General features: G+C 31.8%; 2 protein-coding genes across 4 annotated transcripts in view; one reads left to right on the top strand and one right to left on the bottom strand.

The window, feature by feature from the left end:
* Positions 1–10,588, bottom strand: part of LOC140439667 (uncharacterized) — a 226,478-nt gene extending 215,890 nt beyond the window's left edge. Inside the window, exons 1-2 of the mRNA XM_072529728.1 lie at positions 10,450–10,588; positions 4,529–4,774 (exon numbers count right to left, since the gene is read on the bottom strand). Of these exons, the coding sequence (XP_072385829.1) occupies positions 4,529–4,774; positions 10,450–10,473 (270 nt within the window). The 5' untranslated portion in view covers positions 10,474–10,588. The remainder of the gene's footprint in view (positions 1–4,528; positions 4,775–10,449) is intronic.
* Positions 10,589–10,645: 57 nt separating this feature from the next.
* The window catches only part of LOC140439666 (uncharacterized), a 72,183-nt gene continuing 64,049 nt past the window's right edge, over positions 10,646–18,779 (top strand). For 2 of the 3 annotated variants that reach the window (XR_011950680.1, XM_072529724.1), the window contains exons 1-2: positions 10,646–10,669; positions 17,495–17,649. Coding sequence is in view for 2 of the 3 variants with exons in the window: in XM_072529724.1 (XP_072385825.1) it covers positions 17,515–17,649 (135 nt within the window). In the remaining variant the exon portion in view is untranslated. Of the gene's footprint in view, positions 10,670–17,342; positions 17,650–18,779 lie in introns of those variants that run through there. The other variant, XM_072529725.1, reaches the window with a different exon arrangement.

Genomic DNA, 18,779 nt, shown 5'->3' with positions numbered 1-18,779 from the left:
ATAAAATTAGTTTAAAAATATGGATCTGAAGCATTTTCTTGTGATATCTTTATATTAACACTACCTATATTATATGAGAATTCATCACAATTATAATTAAAAATCGTTTATTTCTGTACATAGTCGTTTAGTATAATTTATTCTAAAAGGTTCAAGCTTTAGGAAAATATTAAAAAATAAATCTCAATAGTAGTGCTTAAGATGATACAAAACTAAAACGATACTTCAGAGGAGAAAAAGTTTTTGTGTGTTTTATAGATAAAAAAAATAAATTGTTAGAAAAATCATTTTAAAATTATGTGCTACATTGTATTCATTAACTGACTATTCATTATATGTATTCATTAACTAACTGACTGTCTCTCATTAACAGTGTAAAAGTAAATAAGAACGACATAATTGCACTTCAGGAAATGAGATGGTTGGGAAATAAAATATTAGAGAAAAAGAATTATACGATATATTATAGCTACCATCCAACGGAACAAAAATTAGGAACGGGATTCATAGTCAATAAAAGAGTAAAACACCTTATAATAGACTTCCAACCTCTCAACGAAAGATTATGCACACTAAGAATCAGTGCTAAATTCTTTATATATTCAATAATAAATGCCCATGCACCAACTGAGGAGAAGCCGGATGAAGAAGAAGAACAATTTTATGAACAACTGGAAAATATCATACAACATTGTCCTAGAAATGGCGTAAAGGTCTTAATAGAAGGTTTTAATGCAAAGATAGGTAAGGAGAGGGAATACATGCCAACCATTGGAATTCACAGTTTACATGAAGAGTCAAGCAACAACGGAACTCGAATAATACACTTAGCCTCCTCAATAAACATGGTGATTGCCAGCACATGCTTCAGGCACAAAGATATACATAAGTGAACATGGACAAGTCCAGATGGGACTACAGTAAACCAAATCGACCATGTGGTGATTGACGCAAGACACTTCAGCGACGTGATAGACGTACTTGCAAGACGCGGGGCGAACATAGACACGGACCATTACCTACTACAAGCTAAACTAAGAGCTAGAATCTCCAATGCAAAGAAAAAAAAAAGAAGTTAAAGGGGAAAGGTTTAAAGTAGAAGCGTTGAAGAATCCTGAGATAGATAAGAGATTCCAGGAAAGCCTCGAAAGCAAGCTGGAAGGCTGCACGAATGTTATAGTTGAAGGAAGAGTATAAGCAGTTGAGACGAGAAGAAAAACGAATACTTAAAAAAAAGAAGAAAGAGCATATAGAGAGCCAACTAAAAGAACTAGAGAATTATAAGACACAAGCAGAAATACAGAAAGTTCTACAAGAGGATTAACCAGAACAGGAAATAATTCAAACCTAGATTATCAATCGTTAGAAATAGAACAGGGGAGATCATTAGTGATCAGGACCAGATACTAGAAAGATGGGCAGAAAACTTCGAGTAAAGGCTAAATATAAGAGGTGAGACAGGGTTCCACGAATCAGAAATCCAACTCGAGGACATTGACGATGAAAGAGAGAAAGATAACATCCCAACAGAGGTAGAAGTCATCCAAGCTATACATAACTTGAAAGAAAACAAAGCTCCTGGGGCAGATGGCATTCCTTCAGAACTTTTAAAGCATGGCCAAAAAAACCTGACATACTGTATATTATGTAGACTGGTAGAATTGATCTGGAAGCAAATAAAGTTGCCAGAAGACTGGAATGTAGTTATAATTGTACCTATCCACAAGAAAGGAGATTAGACAATATGTGACAACTACAGAGGAATAACCCTCCTAAACGTAACATACAAAATATTGGCATATATTCTTTATGACCCAGGATATTGTAAAGACATAATAGGTAAACATCAGTGTGGGTTTCGTAAAGAAAGATCAACGACCGATCAAATATTCCTTCTAAGGCAAGCTCTGGAAAAAACATATAAGTATGGCATTGATACTCATCACCTGTTTGTTGATTTTAGATGTGCCTATGATAGTGTTGAAAGAAATGTACTGTACAAGGCCATAATAGAATTCATCATGCCAGTACACTTAGTAAAATTGGCGAACGTGACCCTCTCAAGAGTCGAGTGTAAAGTTAGAGTGCAGAACGGAGTTTCCAGAACGTCCCAGTCTCAGATAGAACCTAGACAAGGAGACAGCCTATCATGCCTTTTATTTAATATTGAACTAGAGAAAGCGATAAGAGAATCTGGAATAACAACCACAGGAACTATTATTAATGGACGTGGTTGAATCATTCAAGGCGCTTGAAGTTTGAAGCAACAAAAAAAATGGGACTAAAGGTTAACACTAGTAAGACGAAGTATATGAAAGTATCAAATTATATACAAGCAGCACAACCCGAAGATCTAACGATAGGAACATATACTTTTGAAGGAGTAAGAGAGTTTATATACCTAGACTCATAAATGAATCAGAATAATGCAATAAGTGCAGAAATTAACAGACGGATATATCTAGCAAATAGAGCCTATTATGGATTAAAAATTTTATGGATTTTTTTAAAAACAAGCCTAGTTACAAAAAGAACGAAACTAGTGATATACAAAACTCTTATCAAGCCCATCCTCACATACGCGTCGGAAACATGGAAGATGACAAAGAGCGATGAAGAATGTTTAAGATGCTTTGAACGTAAAATCCTCCGGAATATCTATGGAGGAGTACAGGAGGGCGGATTATGGCGTAGACGCTATAATTTTGAACTTTTCCGCTTGTATGACATACCTGATATTATTGGATCCATCAAAATAAACCGCCCGCGGTGGGTAGGTCACATAGAGAGAATGAATGAAATGGAGCCGCCAAAACATATTTATAACCAAAGAATAGATGGAGTGAGATGGAGAGGCAGACCGAGAGCACGATTTAAGGATCAGATGGAGGAAGACTTGAGATTGTTGGGAGTACGAAACTGGAAAACCAAGGCGAAGAATAGGAGAAAATGGAGACTTATCATTGAGCAGGCCAAGACCCACCATGGGTTGTGGAGCCAACGATGATGATGATTGTATTCATTAATCCATATGAACCATTAAATCATATTTCTATATAAAATTCTTAGCAAAACATCACATCAAGGCTATCTTCAAATCAACACGAAGACAATTTCAAGAAACTACAAAATCGTCCCAAGATACAAGAGATCGTTGTCAATACCAGGAATATACCGTGTTCCCTGTTTAAGATAAGACAACTTGGTAAATTACATTACACAAACTAGAATAGAAAACAAAGAAAATACTCTGTTACGCAGACGACGCAATATTGATAGCCCAAGATGAAGATAGTCTGCAAAGACTGGGGCACAGATTTAACATGAGAGCAAAAGAATTTAATATGACAATCTCATCTCAGAACACTAAAATAATAGTAGTCACTCAGCAAAGAACCAACCAGATGTAATATAGAAATTGATGGCATCAGTATTGAACAAGTAATGGAAATAAAATACCTGGGAATTACACTGTCCAGCTATGGAGACCTAGACAAAGAAGTGAGAGATCAAGTACAAAAAGCAAATAGACTGGCAGGATGCCTTAATAACACTATATGGTGAAACAGTCACATTAACACAGATGAAGTCAAGAATTTATAAAGCCACTGTAAGACCAATAATGACATATGCCTCAGAAACAAGATGGAAACGGCAGAGATAATAATGAATGGACACAAAGTAGAAAAAAAATGGAATAATCACATAAGCAGAATGGAGAAGACCCGTGTCGTCGAAATAGCAAGAGATAAGTCACCAATCGGTAGAAGTATTGGACGACAGCGCAAAAGATGGAGTGACAACCTTCCATAGAGGTATTAATCCGCCAATGAACAAGCAGAATTGCTTATATAGAGAAAGAAAAAGAAACTAGAATCAATTGTTGAAAAGAAAACCGAGTTAATATATCTCACCAAGGTTAGCAATAAAACTGAGTAAGCAGAGCACATGTCAACTACTGAGGGGAACTTGGCATCCTACGTAGCGAGTTCGCGCATCGTGACAATAAGAACGAGATAGTTTATTAGCACCTCCGTATCTGTGATAAAATTTACAGTTTGTATATCTACAGAATCTGTGTGTTTCAGAGCGCCAACTATATCTCATAGCTTTAACAAGGGAAAATGGGGTAAAGCTACATTCATATTATGTGAAAAATCCTAGATATTTTCTGATATTATTTTCGTTTTCAGTACATCAAGTAACATAAGAATTAGTTGAAATTATTCAAACAGCTTTTTGCAGACTGGGTGTTATTAAATTATAACAGAAAAAATTAATCAATTTTGCCAATCGATTTCTTTAATGAAAAATGGTTGATTACATCGGTAACTAAAACACACTGCAAAAAGAAATCAAGCGACAAAAAAATCTGCATGAAAAAAAAATAAAATTCGAAAGAAAGAATGTGAATAAAATTGAAGTCGTCTGTTATTATGAAAAAAAATAAAAATAAGTGGAGAGATATAAATAATAGAAAAATTTTAATAAAATAGTAAAAAATAGTCTAAATTTCATAAAAACTTACTTTGTTTCTTTCTAAGCTTTGAATATCAAAATCAATATACGACCTATTAAATCTTGGTGAAGCTGAAACATATGTATTCGAACCAGAACAGATTCTAGGATGGGATTTAAAAGTTTTATTACAGGATAACAAATCAGTCTCTTTATTTTTGGCTTCTGTTGTATATGGCAACTGTATTCTTTTTTCTAGGTTATACTTTACATTCTCCAATCGCTTCTTAAAGCTTAAATCATCCAACTCAGTCTCCTAGAATGAATATATTAGTTATTGAAGAAAGTATATACAATAAACAATTTAGCATAATTTTATTCTCAATATTTTTTGAATTTCAACTTATTAATATAATATATTATTAGAGATAAATCTGAAAAACATAAAGAAAAATATAAAGCAGGAGTAAAAAAAACTTTCAATTTGGTAAAACAGAGCCAACCCTGTTCATTAACGAGATATACAATATCAGCAACTGAAAATATTTGTGTTTACATTTAAGTGAGAAAAAGTTTGGGTCCTTCAAAGTTGACCACATTAGTTGCTTACTAAAATGTCAACAGGCACGTCTTATTTCTCACTCAAAAAATTGGTATAGCTATATAGCGCCATATATTTTTGATGAAAGATAATAGACTACACTGAGCTGCTTGTAAAATTCAAAAAGACAAAAATTTGTGAATAAAAAATTAGGACTGAAGGGTTAAACAAAATTCTAAAAACGAAAGAAAAAAAAAACATTATAATGATATACGATGTAATATGATCAAAACGATGAATTTTTAGAATAGATAGAATTCTTTTTCTTCTTTTCTTCTTGTAGGTAGGCTTTAAAGCCTGCTTTTCAATATTAGCATACTAAATTGTTTAAATTATCTTTTTCTTGGACTGCCAATACTTCTTCGTCCATTTGGTGACTTATCTGGTGCTATTCGTACTATCCTATCCTCTACCATTCTACTAATGTGTTCTTTCCACTTCTGTTTCCGTTTTGTCGTCCATCCATTTATGTCTTTTATATTGCATGCGCTTCTTATGTTTTCGCTTCTCTATTTGTTTATTAAAAATCAATTTACTAATGTTTGTATTTTGAGAACGATTTCCGAAGTAGAAATTAAAACGTCAATAAACTTACTTTAACCTTTAAAATGTGGCTTATTCCCATTTAAATAGTAATTAATCTATTCATCTAAGCAAGAACCTTTGGTGAACCGGTCTCTTATACTCATAAAGAGGAAATAAAGATAAATAAAAAATTCAGTTTAGATTTGATTTTATGTGTATTGCCTATATAAATTCGCTTAACGTATTTCATCCTACCAGGATTAAACAGAGCGACTGGCACAAAATCTCTAAAAGTGAAATCAAAAATTTTCCCTCAACAGAAGTAATAATAACCCCCCCTAAAGACACTACAGCGCCATCTGAGAATAAAGCCAGAAAGTAGAAATTCAAAGATTTCTTGGTTGACGAAACAAAACTTCAGATTTTGTCATTTCTAAATTGTTCGTTCTAAAGATGTTAATGTCAAATGGAATTTATTATGTGAGATTCTTAAAAAACTTACAGTAAAAAACAGTTATATAAAAAACACAAAAAACATGAGAAGAAGCGCCAAACTGCAGGACTGATTAAATCCTGCTTAGAATGGCCAGCTCTGTCACCGGAACCCACACCATTAGATTTTTTTGGACCTCACATCACAATTATTTTTAAAGAATGTAGGGCAATTTTCTCCGATACATTTGAACTGGTACAAGAGTTTAGCAATAGGATGCATTAATGTCAAGAAGTAGATGGAGCACATTTTGAACACTTAATATAAGAACTGGTTCTTAAATCTTTATTAATTAAATGCGTAACTACAATTTTAGTATCTATTTAATTTATTCATCAAAACAAGTTAAACCCAAACAAAATTAGTATGATTGAATAGGTATGTTTAATACCTTTCAAACAAGATACCACTTGCCGTAAGGTCCCATTTAAAATTATCGGTTACATAATTTGTCTGTAACGTTATCTATGACTATTACGTCACCTGTTATGACTAGTCAAGAAGCGTACGTCCGTTTATTTTCTCCCTCCAAATTTTACTATTATAAGTATAACCGTTCAAAAAAATAAGAGGGGTAACGGACTTATGGCTAACACTGTATGTCCATGCCCTAGTACATACAGCTGGTACTACTCGAGATGCCCAGATACGTATTAACATTTTTATCAAATTTACTTTAATTAACTTTAATAGGTTACCTAGCGCTTGATAACAAGAAAAAACTTTCCCTAGATTACAATCCTTTTGATACCATTGTTATTTGACTGTCTGGTACATAAATTTTTCTCTTAGAGAAAGTGAAAGCCATACATTTGTAATCTAGATAATAATAGTAATAACCTGTGAGAGTTTTTGTAACAGTAGGTTTAAATTCACACTCATGAAAATGGTCAAAAGAAGTATTCTGATACGAATACGTCGCTTCCTAAGGATCGCCAGAGCAGATGTAGAGTCGATACTAGACGTAGTAAGATGCAAAAGTAGATAGCACGGTATTGAGGAAAAGACTATTATAGACAACAGTTTCATGCCGAATTTTGTAGAGGGCACACACACATTCAAATATGTAAAAAGTGAAGCGTAGATCAATATCGAGTCATGGTAAGAAATAACCTGAACCTAGAATCTAGCATCTAATAACCAGCAGCTAATAGCTGAGCAAGTGGATAACCAAAATCCCTAGCACATACTTGAATCTAATAAGAAATTGAGCTTTTTATTTACAGCAGGATAACGAGTCACATGATGAACAGTCAAACGAAACGAGTGCTGTACAAGAGTTTAGTGGGATAAACCATATTAACTGACCACCTCTACCAAAAATAAACTTTTGTATAAAGCTAGGAGTGTAGTTAGAGATTATGATTATTGAAGTCCTATCATGTTATATAATAGAAGCTCATATAACAGAATACTTGCACAAGTTAACCAACAACTTATGAAAAACAACTGGTACGAATTATTAATTAAACCGTAGGGATATTGAACAAATGACAAAATATATTCGAGAAATAACATCTAGAAAGGTAATCAAAGGAGATGTCTAGATAATACTAAGAACTGTCATACACGCACAACATGATTTAAGTAACAACACGCTTCAACAGTGCCTAAATAAATTATAACAAAAACTCCATTAATCCCAGCCACCTACTGGTTACTTCTAAGATATACTAATGGCTTCTTTACAAAAACCAATTAGATCAGATCAGATCGGATCAAATTTTTTTGAATGATATTAGTATTAGTACGCACTTCGGACTACAGAAGTGCGGTACTCTTAATATAGTCAGAAAAAAGGTTTATCTTTAAGGAGTCGATAAGAAAAATTTTGATAGAGGACACGAATGTACAAATATCTCGGAGTCGCGCAAGTGCAAGAAATTTACCATAAGCAAAAGAAAACCAAATTAACTTATGAGTTAATACGATGAGTTACACAGCTACATTGCTATTATCTTAATAGTAAAAAATGTTTTAAGGTATTAAATACGTGCAAATGTGCCGTAGTAATACTCATATATTATTGTGGACTAGAACAGATATAGAAATTCTTCAGCGTAAGTATGATACACCTCTCACAAAGTCCCAGATCATCCTGACATTGCAGTAGAAAAAAGATTACCGCGGTATTAATGGAAAGGAAAAACTATTGATACAGGTGAACAATTAAAAAAAAACTGCTAACTTAAGATCTTATTTTCAGAACTAGGGTGATACACAATACTGTCTGTCGCGCGATTTGATTCAACCAGAACTATAGCGATATAGCAATATGACATCGGGAAAGATTTTTCCCAAAACAAAGGGTTTATTACTTGCCATCTAGGGTCAGGTAATTTCAACAAAAAATTATCTCAAATATATCATCAAAGATCTTTCTGTGCAAAAGGACAAATACCGATATGGATGTTAAGTTCAAGAAACCATACAACATATCACTGAAGGTTGCCAGGCATATGTCGAAATTGCTTATAGAAAACGGCATAACTCAGTAACGAGATACTTCCTTAAGAATTTAGCCAACAATCTGGGATTTGTTCAAACCAACCATCTGCCTTATTATCAATATGTCCCTGACAGTATGTTTAAAAATGAAAAGCTGTACTGGGACCGTATAGCTTTTCATAACCGAAATAGAAGATCTGGATAAAAAGTATGACAGCTTAAATTTACACAAAAAAGTCAAAGAAATGACAGGCTATAGAAAAAGCACAAGAAGAATATCCTTAAAAATGATAAAGGAGATATTATTACTGATATGAAGAAAAGATTCTGTCACTGGACCAATTATTTCCAAAAGTTATTTAATGATGAAAAAGAAGAACTATCATTAAAAACCACACAGGATACCGGACCACCAATATTACAGGAAGAAGTCATCTATGCCATTAAAAACACAAAAGAGGGCAAAGCTACCGGACCAGATGATGTGCCCATCTAATTATTAAAACTCGTACCAAATCTCAAATAATCACGGATAACACAATGATTTACAGAACGTAATGCAACGACTTAATAAATGATGTCATGAATACGGACTAAGGATGAATTTGAAAAAACCTAAATTAGCAGATGCAAACATCCAATTGATCGTTGAGGATACTGTAATTGAGAGTGTGGATACCTACAAATACTTAGAAACTGAATAATATAAAATGTAGAACAAACCAAAGAAATTAAGACACGTATTGAAATAGCACGTGCATCATTCGTTAAAGTTCCTTTGTTGTCGGGATATAAGGTTAGGACTACGCCTAAGAATGCTTCGGTGTTACGTATTCACTATTATTTTTTGTGGCTTGGAAGTATGAACATTAAAACAAGTGCGTCTGAATAAGTTAGCCGCCTTTGAATTTTGGTGTTACAGAAGAATCCTACGAATATCAAGGACTCAAAGAATGTTAAACGCAGAATTTACTAGAAGAACAGGAAATGAAGCTGAAATAATATTGACGGTCACAAGAAGAAAACTTGAGTACTTGGGCCATGTTATGAGAGGGCAAAGATACTCATCATTGCAGCTTATTATGCAAGGCAAAATTTGAGGAAAGGAAAATGTGAGAAAAGGAAGTGTCATACGGTTTTCAGTTTCACTCTTAGTGAAACTGAAAGCCGTATGACTTTAATCTGAATGTACTCTACACAAATCAGGACATAATGTAAAATAAAAAGAACACAGACTAAAAAGTACTATTATTCTCTCTACTACTGATGTCATTCCCCAAAAACCTTTAGAGAATATAAAACATTTAAGTCTTAGTGAAGCAATCTTGGAAATAGTCCTTCCAGATGACAATTGTTTTGAGACCGTTGATACCGTCTTAGCTAATATACCAAGAATCAAAACTGTAGGACTTTTTTCAAGTTACCAAAAATATTTTTTAAATCATCCCTAAAACAGATAAAGTATCTTAATTTTTTAAATTTTGCTTAATTTTACTTTGTGTTATACATACGAAAAGATGGAAAAACCTTTATTCTCGTAATAAAAATAGGTTAACTTTTATGACGTTGCGTCGTTGGGGTAAAAATGTAGATATTGAAAATCTAGAATTAAACAGCTAATTTATGTATATCAAATCTACTATCAGATATTGTACTAATCAGGTTTGATAATAATAGTAATAAAATTATGTGTATATTAAAAATATAATTTTTTCGTATTGTATGATAAGTGTAAAGTATTAAAACAATAATTAGGATCAATTCTAAATTGTTTTTCAAATTATAGATTTAAACTAACTTCTAAAATATTTGAGCCTGGATTATTGTTTCAATCCTAAAAGGATTTCAGGGCCCTTTAAAGCAGTACAAAATTAAAAAGTTAATTATTATAATGCGAAATATCATTAAAAATATAAAAACTCACCTCAGGTTTGGAAATGTGTTGCATATTAGAAATAATATACTATTTAATTAAGTAAATCAATTATAAAATCATTAAAATAATATATGTAAAAATGACAAGAAAAAATCGTTGACGTTTATGTCGCGAATGATTAAGGTAATTTCACCTTTCAAAAAGACTGTTTGTTCATTAGCAACGGCATGGCCGGTAACAGTTTCTGTAGGACCGGTTTAGCTAAAATGTAAGTAGTTTAATTTCAGAGAACATAAATTTTAATACTACAAATACAAGAAAAGAATATAAATAAATACTAAACCGCAAATTTGTATTTAAGTTATGTCAAAAATTTATATTATATATCAGAATCTTATATAAATTGGAGAATATACAGATGGCAGCGATGGATCAACCGATGAATATTCCAAAAGTAGAACAAGAGAAGATGATGAAGAAGAGCAAGATAAAAATTCAAGAAAAGCAGAAAGACCCCAAGAACACCACAAAAAGGTAGGACAGAAGATATAAACTAGACATGATACTAGAAATGATGAAAGAACTGAAAACTAAAGTGAAGGAAATAAGAGGCGAACAACAAATGTTTAACGAAAAAATAAAATATTCACAGGCTGAAAATAATAAGCTTAAACAAGAAACAGGACAACTCAAGAATGGGAATAAAGAAATTAAAAGAGAATTAAAAGATATCAAAAATATAATGGAAAAATTAGAAAAAGATAAGAAAATTAATAACGTTGTTGTTTATGGCCGAAAACTAGATAGTAAAGACTCCACATCTCTTTAAGATGAAATGGATATGTTTTTTAAAAAGCACCTAGATCTGTCAGTGAGTATGAATAATGTCAGAAAATTGGGAGAGAAAACATGTTTAGTTGATTTACTAAATGAACAAGAAAAAGAGAAAGTTATGCAGGCCAAGTCAAAACTAAAAAATTTAGAAGAAGATACAGTTTATAAAAATGACGAGTTAACAAGAAAAGAAAGAGAAATGCAAAAATCTATCAGAGAAGCGGCAAAGAAAGAAAAAGAAAGTGGTATTGCAGTCAAAATTGGGTACAGAAAGCTAATAATAAATGGAATTGAATGCCGATGGGATAATGACAAAGAGACCTTGATAAAAGAAAAAGAAGTAAAAGAAAAAAAAAGTAGAAGAGGAAAGAGAGGAGGATGTTTTTCTGACTAAGGACCCGGTAATGATTATAGATATAAGTAGTGCACTAGAAAAGAAAAAAAAAACAAAAAAGAAGTAAACCTAATTAATATAGCCACTTGGAATCTTAGAGGTTTATATGAAGCGGGAGCAATGAAAATTTTAATCAGAGAACTAAATAGATATAAAATAGATATTATTGCTGTACAAGAAACTCATCTAGTGGAAAACGGAACAACAAACATAGAAAACCATAGTTTATTTAAAAGTGGAAGCCAAAGTAGGAGATTTGGAGTGGGATTTTTGGTTAAAAACACACCAAAAGAGGAAGTAACTGCATTTATAGCAAAATCCGATCGACTATGTGCCATACGACTATATCTATTGTAAATATTCACGCACCCATAGAGGAAAAGGAGGAATAAACGAAAGATGCTTTCTACGAGGAAATAGAAACCGTTTTGGACAATATACTGAGACCAGACATACTAATAATTATAATATATGCAAATGCAAAGGTGGGAAGAGAAGAAATGTACAAGAAAATCATAAAATCATAGGGGGCGAAAGTAAGCACAAACAAAGCAATGGTATTGGACAACGGTTAATCTCACTAGCCATAGAAAGGGAAATGAAGATATTGAGTACTCATTTCAAGCGAATATATATATATATATATATATATTTATATATATATATATATATATATATATATATATATATATATAAGGGCACATGGATAATACCTTCCCCGGGAAAACGAACAAAATTGATTATATGGTAATTCAGGATAAATTTTCAGAACTTATCACTAACGTAAGAACTTACAGAGGAGCTGACTTTGATTCAGACCATTATATGGTCGGAGTTAAGTTAAAGTATGAGTATTCAAAAAAAAATATAAATAAAACCCAAAAGAAGGTAAAACGTAAGATGTAATAACGACGAATTGAAAACAGAGGAAGTAGCCAACAAGTATAGGCAAGTTCTAGAAAATATTTATAACCGCGACGTAACAGTTCAATTAAATGGCATGGAAAAAAAATTGGCGAATACTTGAAAATAGTATAAAAACAACTAGAAATAGAAATATAATAAAGAGTAAAAGGAAAAAAGAAGAAAAAATGGTTGGACACAGAATCTGAAAAAGAAATAGTTAAAATGAATATATAGGCAAAATATGTTGCAAACAAAAAATGATAATGATAAAGACAGATATAATGGGCAAAGGAAACTAGTAAAGAAAATTTGCCGAAGGAAGAAAAGAGAGCTTTTAAAGAGTCAACTTCAAAATATGAAGGAAAAATATCAAAGAAAGAATATAAAATATTTTTATAAAGATGTTAAAGAAATAGGCAAAATTTACAACTTAAAAACGACATACATTAAAGACAAAGACGGTAATCTGATAGAAAATGAACAACAATTGGAGAGATAGAAACAATACTTCGAAGAACACCTGAATAGTAAAATAGAGGAGGAAAATGACAATGAGCGAGAATCAATACCAATGGAGGAAATAGATATTTCAAGACCAACTAAGGATGAGGTTGAGGAAGTTTTAACTGCGATAAAAACAATAAAAGCCCTGGAGAAAACGGGATAGCAGCAGAAAACTTAAAATATGGAGGAGACTACGTGAGAGAAAAAATCTACAAACTAATACGTCAAATTTGTTAAGAGGAAATAATACCTAAAGAGTGGTGCAAGTCAATAATATACCAAATACATAAGAAGGGAGACTCTTAAAGTTGTGATAACTATAGAGGAATAGCACTCCTGGACGTCACATACAAAGTACTGGCAACCATACTAAAAAGAAAAATAAAAGTCTACACAGATTTGGGCGAAATATATTGGGCGACTATCGACTATGAATACCGACCCACCTTCTCTTTGTAGATTTTAAGGGTGCTTATGACAATGTAGGTAGATCAAAACTGATGAAGGCACTACAGGAGTTCAAAATCCCATCTAAGATAGTCAGACTGGTACATATGACGCTTAATGAATGGGAGATGGAAGAGAATTACTAATCTATGGGCCTGAAACGGATTGTTATAGGCTTATATATACATATATATTATATATATATATATATATATATATATATATATTTGGCAGAACATGTAATCGATAAAGACCATATTATGGATTTTGATAACATTAAAATTTTATGTAGTGAAAGTAATAAATTTAAAAGGACTTTTTTGGAAATGGTTTGTATTAGCAAAAGTGATAATAGTTTAAACAAAAGATCTGAAATTCAAAATTTAAGCAAAATTTATAATTATATTCTTTCTTTATGATTTATATATAAAACTTGTAAAATGTCATATTTAATTCTCCATATATCTGTCACATTCTTTCAGACATCTGTCAACGGTGAATAAATCTTCTTCTTTTTGTTACTAAACAAAAAAGAATGTTTAAACGAAATTTTACTTTTGGCAATATAATTGTCAAAAATAAAAATTTTATGTTGGCATTTATGACATTGAGGCTATTTGTAATTGGTTGCTATTTGAACTTATTTATAAATTCAATTATTTTTATATTAAAAAAATGTTTTCAAAATTATAAAAATTTTCGGAGAAACATTTATTAGATAAAAACATTTTTGTATTAAATATTTTGAAGATGTAAGCAGTGATTTTTACTTACCAAACTAATTTTTGTTTGGTAAGTTAACAAAAATTGTTTTTTCCTTTTAGTTCAACCTTGTAAGTATTTTGTCTTTTTTAGCTCTTGATAATAATTGTAAACACAATTGAAAGCTCGAGAATAAAAAAATAGTTAACCAATAGCCCTATTATTGACTCCAACCCATCCAAAACAGTTATATATATATATATATATATATATATATATATATATATATATATATATATATATATATATATATAAATTGGAGTACTTTAAACAGTAAGCTGTGAACACGTTTGGGGGGGAAAAAGTATTTGTTACGTCTATAATTAAGTACTATATTTATTTCTTGTTTGTAAAACAAGATAAAATGCAGAGGAAAATTATTGAGCTATATAGTATTTTAACTCAAATAATGCAGAAGATCCAGGAATAAGAAAACAGACGTACAATACAGCCCACGTTTTGGTGAGTAGAAGATATGGGGAATTTGGCATTAAAATAATTATTTCATTTAGAGCTAGGACGAATACATAACCAGGGTTGGTATAAAATATTACTGAAGTTTCAATTTCACAAGAAAAATTTATATTAGGTATTACCTTCCATATGTTTAGTTTTCTAACAAGTGCTTTTTTTGAAATAGTGTAGTAAAAATGTATGATATCTATCTTTTTATTTTAAGGCTATTCATATATACCATTTTGGAATTTTTTGTGAAGATTGTTAAGAATTAATTTATTCTTTTTATTTAAAAACTTGCATAGGCCTATATGGCTATTAGCGAAAGAAAAAATAATAATATCCAAAATATTAACAATCAAATTTTGTATAAATAGTTTATTGCTTTCAAATAATAAATAATTGCTTTGGCACCGCACTTTAAGAATTTTTCTTTCAAATTCTCAGCGATTGCGAATTTACCTCTTTTCGCACTGGATAACAGGCCCTCTACTAGAAGGTGTTCCTTGCAAGCATAAAGGTGGGTACACATATGCGAGCGGAACTGTTTGCGAACTGCTCGTGAGCTGTTCGCGAAGAGTTCGTTGAAAATATGTTTATGTTCAGGTTATCCAATACCCTAACTATCTAATAACAAACCAAGAATTAATTTACTTCGTTATTCTAAACATTTCGGTATTTTGTTTACATTATCTGTTATTAATTTCTCTCGTTACTTTAGATAAGCCGCGCTCGTTCAGCAATTTTGTTTAACCGAATGATCTCATCGCACACTTAGCAGAAACAATTTATAGACACAATTTATAGTTCTGCGAAGATTCTTTGTGTTCGTCCCAAAAACCGACAGGCTGTGGTTCCTGACGAGCAACGAACGAACAGCTCGCAAGCGGTTCGTCCCGTCGTACAAATTAACGAATATAGCGTTCACAAACGGTTCGCGAACAGTTCTGCTCGCATATGTGTACCCGCCTTAACACTACGGTTGGGGATCTGCTGTCATCAGATGTTCATGCGTAAGGCGAGTATAACCAATCCGCAGTCGCGTGATGATCACCTGAGAAAAACTATTATTGGAATAGATCATGGTTGAAATGTTGTTTTTATCTAAAGTAATTGCGCCTGTTTTTTGTGCCATTTACTATTCCATATTAGTCCAGTCGTCGGGGATTTGACCTCTAAAAATCATACGAACAAGTTGAATTTGGCTAAGAATGTCAATTTTGTTACCTCAAAAAAGATGCAAAAAAGATTACCACTTTTAACCCCCGGCTTCCCGGGAAAAATATTTTAATTAAAAAATGTAGCTGAGATAATTTTGAAGAAAAATGTATTGTAGTTCTTTTTATGTAGAATGAACTGTTCTCGCAGAAACAACGCTTGAAGCGACCGGAAATTTTTAATGTCACTTATGCGCGCGAAAGCAATTTTAAATAAAATTTGTATCAACTCGACGGTAAAAATTCAATACCTTTTGATCAGTGTCGAGTATCCTATCGACAAAAATCAAAATGAGTTTTAAAGGGCAAGAGTGCAGCTTTTGTATGCAGTCTTTGTATTTTGCCACGCAAATAAAGTGAGTTTTTATAAAGGTGTTAACTAAATAAACGCTGCGGATTTTTGCCATTTTTTACGATTCTCATGGGATAAAGATAAAGTTTATTACTTTTATTGACCTGTCGTAGTGGAATTTTCATTTTTAGAGCCTAATCTTCAAAACCTATAACATACAATTTCGATTTTGAGTTCTGGCAATAAATATCAGGAATTTGAAATATGTCTAAAAGACGCAAAATTTAAACTTTTATAGAACAAACGATCGCACGTCACGGGAAACATGCCTTCTACTATCCGCTGAACAGTTCGTACCAGAAAGATATTTTAAGAGGTTTGGTCTTTTTTGACATATTGCTGAAATATATTTGATGTGGTCCTTCCAGATTAGAGCTTGATCAAATATTAAACCTAGATATTTAATTGTTTTTACATATTTAAGTGTCTGACCCCCAAGTTTTAAAGAAGGTATTTAAAATTTAGTTCCACACACATTTTGTGGTGATGAGGTATATTGCTTTTTAAAATCATTGGTATATTACTTTGAATTTAAGATTTGTTTTACCTTATTAATTTTCTTGATATAGAGTTAAGAGTCTAGTCGATAGAGTTGCACAAATAAGTTGGACAAATTTGTTAAGCAATATTTTTTTGTCATTTATTAAGATTTCAACAAAGTTCTCATATCTTATTATTTTATCTGTTTGATTTTTCAAATCTATTTTTTATAAATATTTGTTGAAAATAGTATACTTCAAAAATAAATCAATCTCTCAATTTTTTCACTCAAAATTTACAATCATAATACCAATAAAACAACTTACCAAAAAATGTTTACTCTTACTACGTCAAAAAATGATTTTCTATTTCATCTTGATCACATTATAAGTAAAAATATTAACTACTCTCCTGAGCTAACCCTGTTCCGTGGCAACCCTTATATTTGTTTGCAGTGGAACGCACACACCTGCTATCTATTGCTAAGCAACCATGTGTATCAATTGAAACTTTCCTACAATAAAAGATACCTATATATTATTATATGTATAAAACAAAGAAAATATATATGATTTGTAGAAAATAAAATTTGTTAAAACAAAATAAATATTGACAATAATCTAGTCTCCAATTGTTGGTTCATCGCACAGAAACGTACAGTTTTTAGTAGCTTAGTGCTTTCAGATATTTTTTATATTAGTTTTTATTTATAAATTTTTAAAATTTGATAATAAATTTTAGGACAATCAATCTTGTTTAAGATGAAACATTTAGGATATGCCAGACGACATCTTATGTTAGTTGAGCCAAAAAAAGTTCCCCTAAACAGTATTATACTGCCACCTATATCTCCGTCTTATCCAGAGGATATTCAACACACAACAGGAAAAAATATGGTAAGTATATTTATGTTTCTATAGTAAATTGAGATTATTCAAACTCGATGTTATTTTTATTGTTATTAACAATTATTTAATTACTCATTTGTAACGCCGTGCGTGCTTATTGGGCATCTTTATATATTATGTTCCCCAACTTGTTTTTTCCAACACTCTCCATACGTAAGTCTATAAGCTCTTAACCTAACATAATTTCTTAAATCATAAAAAAAGTTTGAAAACGATTTTTTAAATCATAAAAATATAATATTTAACTTAAACATGCCATAAGCAACGCTTTTAGAACCCTTCTTTCTTGTTCTGCCATGAGTGTTCTTCTATATCTTCCCTATTCATAATTACGCTATTATGAATAGGAAAAATGAATTTTCCTTTTCTTCTTCGTCTCTTGGAAATTCAATTCCGAATTTTTATTGGTAATCTATCATCAGTCAGTCTTTTCATACGGCCTTCCCAAGGAAGCTGTTTTTCCTCTATCGTATCTGTATGCGATATCTCTAAATTTATTATTTCTTTGATTCTGTTTGTTCTTATATGATCGTGTAATGTATATCCATAGCGTATTCGCCAAAAACAATTTTTTATTGCATTTATTTATTTTTACGTATTCTGGTTAATTGTCTAGACTTCGGAGCCGTAAGTTACTCTAGTTTCTACCAATGTAGGTATCAAGTGTTTTTATGTATTTTTGTTCCCATAACAACAAATTTAACTGCTTTATGATAGCGTGTCTTTGTTTATTTTCTGTAGCTCTGTAGCATATATTCGTATTCATGTTTTTCTCTCTCTAATGGCGCTACAGCCCAAATTGTTTTTGGGTACTCCCAGTTTTTCCGTGGTCTTCCTTTTGGTCTTGCGCCCTGCATTTTACTATCTAAAGCTCTTTTTGGCAGTCTTCCGGTCTCTAATCTCACTACATGACCAGCTAATCGAATTCTTTAAAGCTTAACGAAATCTGACTTACTTTACTTTACTTTATCGTGTCCGGACATGTCATTCATAAAATTTCGGCCCAGTATCGGGCTACGTCGGTTCCATCTTTGTTGGCGAGCCACAAATCTTCGAGGGTACATCGATGAGGACAGTTTCTGCATGTAAGAAGATGTTCCATATTCTGTGTTTCTCTA

This window comes from Diabrotica undecimpunctata, chromosome 4 (genome assembly GCF_040954645.1).
Source record: "Diabrotica undecimpunctata isolate CICGRU chromosome 4, icDiaUnde3, whole genome shotgun sequence".
In the NCBI taxonomy this organism is placed as follows: Eukaryota; Metazoa; Arthropoda; class Insecta; order Coleoptera; family Chrysomelidae; genus Diabrotica; species Diabrotica undecimpunctata.
The sequence above is the reverse complement of the archived record's forward strand: the minus strand, read 5'-3'. Positions and strand labels throughout refer to the sequence as shown.